At 61.4% G+C, this 7,099-nt stretch overlaps 2 protein-coding genes across 2 annotated transcripts in view; one reads left to right on the top strand and one right to left on the bottom strand.

Moving 5' to 3' along the window:
• Window positions 1–3,894, top strand: part of TMOD4 (tropomodulin 4) — a 5,400-nt gene extending 1,506 nt beyond the window's left edge. The window contains exons 4-10 of the mRNA XM_026083688.1: window positions 829–951; window positions 1,637–1,726; window positions 2,112–2,242; window positions 2,839–2,946; window positions 3,163–3,306; window positions 3,425–3,569; window positions 3,696–3,894. Of these exons, the coding sequence (XP_025939473.1) occupies window positions 829–951; window positions 1,637–1,726; window positions 2,112–2,242; window positions 2,839–2,946; window positions 3,163–3,306; window positions 3,425–3,569; window positions 3,696–3,718 (764 nt within the window). The 3' untranslated portion in view covers window positions 3,719–3,894. The remainder of the gene's footprint in view (window positions 1–828; window positions 952–1,636; window positions 1,727–2,111; window positions 2,243–2,838; window positions 2,947–3,162; window positions 3,307–3,424; window positions 3,570–3,695) is intronic.
• A 1,147-nt stretch (window positions 3,895–5,041) lies between these two features.
• On the bottom strand, window positions 5,042–6,651 carry SCNM1 (sodium channel modifier 1; the record flags this gene model as incomplete). The annotated part of the gene is made up of 7 exons (XM_026083677.1): window positions 5,042–5,239; window positions 5,312–5,444; window positions 5,589–5,761; window positions 5,977–6,071; window positions 6,147–6,244; window positions 6,317–6,405; window positions 6,557–6,651. Coding segments are annotated over 7 exons (783 nt in total), but the record flags the coding sequence as incomplete, so codon positions are not given.
• Window positions 6,652–7,099: the final 448 nt, after the last annotated feature.

Raw genomic sequence — 7,099 nt, 5'->3', positions numbered from 1 at the left:
CTGCCATCCTGCAGCAATGTCACCCCTCCAGGCACTGACCCAGCCCCCAGCACAGGGGCACGAGGTTCCTGGGCCCAAGGCTGGTGTTACCTGGTTTGCTGGGCCCTTGCAAGGCAGCACGAGGTTATGCGAGGCGGTGTGAAGCCACTTGAGGCAGTGCAAGGCTGTGCAATGTGGTACCAGGCTGTGCAATGCGGTGCGAGGCGGTGCAAGGTGGTACAAGGCGGTGTGAGGTGGTACGAGGCAGCACGTGGCAGTGCAATGCAGCACAAGGGTGCAATGCAGCACGAGGTGGTGCAATGCAGTATGAGGCAGGACGAAGCAGTATGAGGCAGTGCAATGCAGAGCAAGGTGGTGTGAGATGGTGCAATGCAGGACAAGGCAGTGCAATGCAGCATGAGGCTGTGCAATGTGGTACGAGGTGGTGCAATGCAGGATGATGTGGTGCGATGCATGATGAGGTGGTGCAATGTGGGACAAGGCGGTGCAACGTGGGATGAGGCGGTGCAACGTGGGATGAGGCAGTGCAATGCAGGATGAGGTGGTGCAACGTGGGATGAGGCAGTGCAATGCAGGACGAGGTGGTGTGAGGCAGTACAAGGAGGTGCAACGCAGGACGAGGCAGTGCAATGCAGCATGAGGCAGCACGAGGCTGTGCAATGTGGTACGAGGTAGTATGAGGCAGTGCTATGCAGTATGAACTAGCATGAAGCGGTGCAATGCAGGGCAAGGCAGTGCAATGCAGTAGGAGCTGGTACAAAGCTGTGCAACACAGTATGAAGCAGTGTGACACTGCATGGTGACCCCCCCCATGTCCCCCATGCCCAGGGAAGCCCTTTGTGCCCAAGAACCCCACAAGGGAGATCCCACGTGAGGAGCAGATCACGCTGGAGCCGGAACTGGAGGAGGCGCTGGCCAATGCCACTGAGGCAGAGATGTGTGACATCGCAGGTGGGCCTGGCACTGCACTATCGTGGCGCATGTGGGTGGCACGGGAAACAGGGGGAGTGTTGCATGCACGGGGGGGGGAGGGGCACAGCCACATCACACAAGGGCCACGCGTGTGTCCCCAGCTCCGTGGGGGCAATCTCTGGCGGTGCACACGCGTGTGAGCCACCAGGTGTGTGCCGGGGCTCCCCGCCCCCATGCTGGGCCCCAGCCAGGGCCTGGCTAAAAGCAGCACCCGGCCTCGTGCTCGGCTTTCAGCGCTGGCCCCCAGCCACTCTGCGCTGCCCCATGCCGCTGCGTCCCCACGGGCAGAAGGTCCTGCGGCCAATTGGGGCCCCCCCCCGGGGGGCCCTGAGGGTAATTGCAGAAGCTCTGGGGAATCCTGGGAGCAATTGGGGCAGTTCTGGGGGGCCCTGGGGGCAATTGCAGCAGTTATGGGAGGTCCTGGGGGCAATCGTGGCCACTCTGGGGAGTCCTGGGAGCAATTGCAGCTGGTTTGCAGGGGATGGGGAAAATTGTGGCTGGTTTGGGAGAGCTGGGGACAATTGGGACTGCTCTGGGGAGTCCTGGGGGCAATTGCAGTGGTTCTGGGGGGTCCTGGGGGTAATGAGGCCACTCTGGGGGATCCTGGGTGCAATTGGGGCTGATCTGGGGCAACCTGTGGTCCTGACTGACTGTGGCCCTGCAGCCATCCTGGGCATGTACACACTGATGAGCAACAAGCAGTACTACGACGCGATCTGCAGCGGGACCATCTCCAACACGGAAGGCATCAACAGTGAGTGCCCGCACGCATGGACATGGAACACAGCACACAGACACGGGCCGGGCTGGGGTGGGGGAGAACAGATTTGGGAACAGTGGGGCCAGCGGGGGGATTGGGGCCAGGGATCTCTCCTGGGATGTTGTGGGGTAGCCATGTGCATGTGTGCACACATATCTGTGTGCATCTGTGTGTCCTGTGTGCGTGTGCATGCCCATGCTTGTGTACACATGTGGCCATGCCCCTGCATGCATGCTGGGGTGTGCATGTCCACGTCTGACCATGCATGGCCCCATGCACGCAACTGTACTTGGCTATGTGGCCCCACGTGCACATGTCCGTGTCTGGACACGGGGGAGCCCTGTGCACCTGGGTCCGTGCACACACATATCCCACCCAGGCGTGGTGAAGCCAGACAAATACAAGCCAGTGCCAGACGAGCCCCCGAATCCCACCAATGTGGAGGAGACGCTGCGGCAGATCCAGGCCAATGACGCGACACTGGAGGATGTCAACCTCAACAACATCAAGGTGAGGGGCCTGGCGCGTGTGTCCCTGGGGTGTTCCCAGGGTGCTGATCCTGTCTGGGGGCATCTCCAGGGAGCTGATCCATGCCTTGGAGTGCGCCTGGTGTGTCCCCAGGGTGCTGGTACTGCCCTGGAGTGTACCCAGGGTGCTGGTCCCTGTCCAGAGCATCCCTGAGGCACCATTCTGGGTGTCCCTGGGGTGCTGGTCCCCATCCAGGGGTGTCTATGGCATGTCCCCAGGATGCTGGTCCCCAAGGTGCTGATCCCTGTCCCAGGGACCATAGGGTATCCTGGCAGGGCAGCCAGTCAGGGACAGGGCAGCGCTTTCCTGAGAGCAACTGGCTTCTGCCACCTGCTTGTTTGTCCATCCGTCCACACATCCATGTCACCCCCCCCGCCTTCACATCCCCAGTCCTTGGTGGTACCCCCCAGGCCTTGGCAACATTCATATTCCCTCGGTGATGCCTATGTCCCCTTGGTGACATCCCACATCCCTCAGTGACACATCCCCTTGGGACATCCTGCATCCTCTCAGGAATGCCTGTATCCCCTTGGTGACATCTACATACCCTTGGTGACACTCCTGTCCCCTTGTCACAGGACATTCCCATCTCCACGCTGAAGGCCATCTGCGAGGCCATGAAAACCAACACCCATGTCAAGAAGCTCAGCCTGGTAGCAACCCGCAGCAATGACCCCGTGGCCAGCGTGAGTCCCGGCTCCCCTCCACTGTGTCCCCAGACATGGAGGGGACATGGTCCCCTTCCCCTAGCTCCATACTGGAGGCACAGAGCTGCCAAGACCACCCAGCAGCGGCTTTTCCACAGTTCCCCAGCACCACGGGGGTGTTGGCAGCCCAGGATGTGCCAGTGGGAGAAATGCTGGCTCCTGGTGACACCCTGAGGTGACACCCAGCTCTTACAGGCTGTGGCTGAGATGCTGATGGAGAACAAGACCCTGCAGAGCCTCAACATTGAGTCGAACTTCATCACCAGTACTGGCATGATGAGCATCATCAAAGCCATGTATCACAACAGCACCCTGAGCGAGCTCAAGGTGGACAACCAGGTAGGGACGGGCACCTGTGGGTTGCCCAGGGTGATCATGAGAGTCCAATATCCCACTGGTGCAGGGTGGAGGGGTGTGTACTGGTCTCAGTATACCCAGTTGCACCCATGCCCTGCAGTGCCAGCGGCTGGGCGACACAGTGGAGATGGAGATGGCCACAATGCTGGAGCAGTGCGCCTCTGTCATCCGCTTTGGCTACCACTTCACACAGCAGGGCCCACGGGCCCGTGCCGCCAGTGCCATCACCAAGAACAACGAGCTCCGTGAGTGCCCCAGCTGTGCCTGCTCTGGGGCAGAGCAGCCTAAAGCCGATTGCCCGCAGCTCTGGGGTAGAAATTAGGGAAGGGGGGGGGTCCCACCACTGACCCGTTTCTCTCTCTGCCCCGCAGGTCGCAAGCAGAAGAAAATATAATCGGCCACAGCTCCATGTCCCCATGGCTGCCGCGGTGCCCCAGGCACCATGCCTCAAGGCAGCTGCCTGGAGCCACGGGCGCACGCTCAGCTGCTGACCCCGACACGGAAACAAGCTCAGGTTTCTGCTCCTCAGGGGTCAGATCCTCTGTAAATAAAGAGCACGGAGAGATAGGGGCTCAGGGTTCTGCTCGCGGCTGTGGGGATGGGGTCGGACACTGGTATGGGGTGCAATTTGGGGGTGCAGGGAATCCTATGGATTAGCTGAGCAAGGGTGAGAGTGCCAGAGAGGTGCAGGGTCTGGGGCACCCTCTTTTTGGGTCCCCCCCTAGCCTCAAGCCATTAATCCAGGACTCATTAGGATGGGGAAAGAGGCTGAGCTGGACACCTGGGTCCCTGTGACGCAGGGTGCCACGGCTTGGGAGCTGGCAGACCCCGTGGCTGGTGTATTTATACCCAGGGGATTGGGTTACAGGCTGCGCTGAGCGGGGGGAGCAGGGCACCCCCACAGCGAGGAGCTGGGTGTCCCCTGCCATGGAGCCACTCACCCGGGTTCACAAAGGCCGGCGAGGTGGGTGGGGGGGCTGCAGGGATCCAGGAACAGCCCCCAGGCCCACACCGGCCTTGGTCTGGCTCCCAACAGTGCCTTGGCACCTGGCCCATCACCTATTTATAGATGAGGGTAGATCCCAGTGCCCAGGTGTAATGTCACCCCAGGCAGTGCTGTCAGGGAGCCTGCAGCACTCCTCGGGGTTAGGGTCTGGCCCCACACTGGACCCTTCAGGAGGTGCTTCTCCGGGGGTGCGGGTGCCTGCTCGGGGTGCTGGGAGGGGACAGGCTCTTAAACAACAGTCTCATGGGTGCCATCCCGATGTGGGGGCACCCGCACGACCCAAGCACTGGCAGGCAAAGGAGGGGTGGAGAAACTGAGGCAGGGGGGAGTGGAGGGCGACAGGGTCAGGTACTTTCCGAAGGACTAGGACAGCTGCTGGGGAGAAGGAGGAGGGAGCCTAGTGCTGCCACCCCGAAAGGGCATGACCTGGGGGCACCTGCCAGCAGGCAAAAAAGTGAGCATGACTTGAGTCAGGGACAGGAGGGAACAGGGTGGAGGTGAGCCAAAGTCAGAGCTGAGGTTGACGGCACTCCCAGCTGCTCTCAGCGCTCTGGCCACGGTGAAGACACCCCAAAAAACACACAGCACTGAGTATTCCAGGGTGCCAGAATGATGGGATCCCCCAACACCACCTGACTCTTCTGCACGCCGCTCACGCCAGTGTGCCCCGGAGCTTCCCCACCAAGAGACCCCAACGGCTCGGACACGTCCTTCACCTCCAGCTGCCTCTATTAATGCGGAGCTTGGGGAGGGCTGGGGGTGCCCCTGGGGTGCCATCCCTGTGGGGACCAGCAGGACAGACAGGAGCCTCAGGCTGGCAGCAGCACAGGCGGCTCATCCTCGTCAGAGTCGAACTCGGCATTCTCGTCCTTCACCCACTTGCCGGAGCGGTCCTGGATCCAGCCGGCACTGGGGATGGATGGACAGACAGTGAGATGTGGCTTGTTACAGGGCTCCCTGCACCAATGGGGCCTGACTCACCTCCGGAGCTGCAGGTACTGCTCCAGGGCCTGGCATCTCTCGGGGTTGAGGGCTTCGGGCTGGCTTGCAGGCGATGATGAAGCTTTTCCTTTGCCGCCTCGCTGGGTCTGGGTGGTAACTGCCTTTGGTGTGTCTGGGAGAGCAGAAAGGAGTGTGAGCTGGCAAGACACAGAAAAGAGAGAAACCAAAGCAAGGCCAGGGCTGTGAACAAGCCGAGAACCTGGTGATCTGCGTCACTGGCACCAGCGCGGCCCCAGAGCTGCTGTCCCACTGTTACCTGCTCGCCTGCTGCAATGCCCTGGCAGCAGGGCTGCCGAGGTGGTGTCCACAGCCTCTCTGTCCTTCTGCAAGGAGACCCCGGGCTCTGAAGGCACCATGGCAGCGACACGCGCAGGGGCAGTGCTTGGCTCCATCCGGGTCACACCCGCTCTTGAGCCATTTCCATCCACCCTAGGATGGGACAGGTATCAGGCCCAGCTCCAGCCATCACCCCCAAATGTCACCCCACAAGCGCCTGTTATCAGCTGGGGGATGGCGACCGAGGAAGGGGCATTCCACAGAGCGCGAATCAGTAACGGGGACCATGACAAAGCTGCACAAGGTGGAAAGGTGGTGCCTGCCTCCTTCGTTTGCCCCCGAGAGGGCAGGAACCCCCAGGGTCTTACCCCATCCTCCGGCAGCGGCTGCTGTAGGGAGCAGCTTTCAGCAGAGCACTCTGGGCTATCCTCCTCGTTCGGACCAGCAAAGGGGCCGGGGAGCCCTGGGGGAAAGGGGCAGAGCTCAGGCCAGCCTGGCCAAGTGTCTGGCAGGAAGGGGAAGGGGTGTCCACACGCACCTGTGTGCCCGCCTCCTCCGCCCGCATGAATTCCTCATGTTGTCGCTTCTGCACCTCATTCTCAAGCGAGCGCTTCCTGCCGTAGAAGCTCTGTAGGCCTGGAAGAGAGTGAGGGTTGTGGGCTGGCCCAGTGCGGTGGCAACCTCCCCCCACCAAGCCTGTGCACTTACTGGCGATGTGTTTCTTGCCGGCCCTGTGGACGGCCAGCACGTCCAGTGTGTCGAAGATGGGGCGGTGGGCGCACACGGTGCAGGCATACCTGTGCCAGGGAGGAGGCCCCATCAGGTTTGCCCTGCCCTGTGCTCTGAGACCAGCAGAACAGCCCCCGGCAGCAAAAGAGGTTCGAGTTGCTCCTGCTGCCCAGGCCCATGGGAGCTCAGGGTTTGCCCACCCACAGGGGTCCCGCTCACCTCCCACTTCTCAGCAGCAGCGCCTCGTCCTCAGGGATGTAGTTGGCGAGCAGATCCGCGACACGTCGTTTCTGAGAGGGATGAATGAGGCCACATTAGCTGCTGCCAGAGGGGGTTTCTCCCCCCAATTCGCCTTGTGGTCTCACCAGCCCAAGTGGGACAGACCAGGGGACCAACCCTTGTCCTCAGCCCAGCCACACCATGGACCCACCCACCCCTTGGTCAGGAGACCTGGGCACCCTGGGGACCTCCAAAGGGAGCAGCGACGATGGGGGCTGCTGGGAACGGGGTGCAGGTGGGGGAAACTGGGGGGTCGAGGTGGGGGAGAAAGGGGGCTGCTAGGGGGGATTTGGGGGGAGACTGGAGAACAGCACAAGCTGAGGTGAGGGAAGGGGGTATTTTGGGGGTCAGGTATGGGGCAAGGAAGCATTTGGGAATCAGAGTAGGGGAAGGGAATATTTGGGGGACAGGAGGGTATTTTCAGAGACAGGTCTGGGGGCAGGAGATATAGACAGGGGCATATTTGGCAAGGGTGAATAAGGG

This window comes from Apteryx rowi, unplaced genomic scaffold, assembly GCF_003343035.1.
Source record: "Apteryx rowi isolate R43461 unplaced genomic scaffold, aptRow1 scaffold_610, whole genome shotgun sequence".
Lineage (NCBI taxonomy): Eukaryota > Metazoa > Chordata > Aves > Apterygiformes > Apterygidae > Apteryx > Apteryx rowi.
Note: the sequence above shows the minus strand (reverse complement) of the source record. Positions and strands in the feature narration are given on the sequence as shown.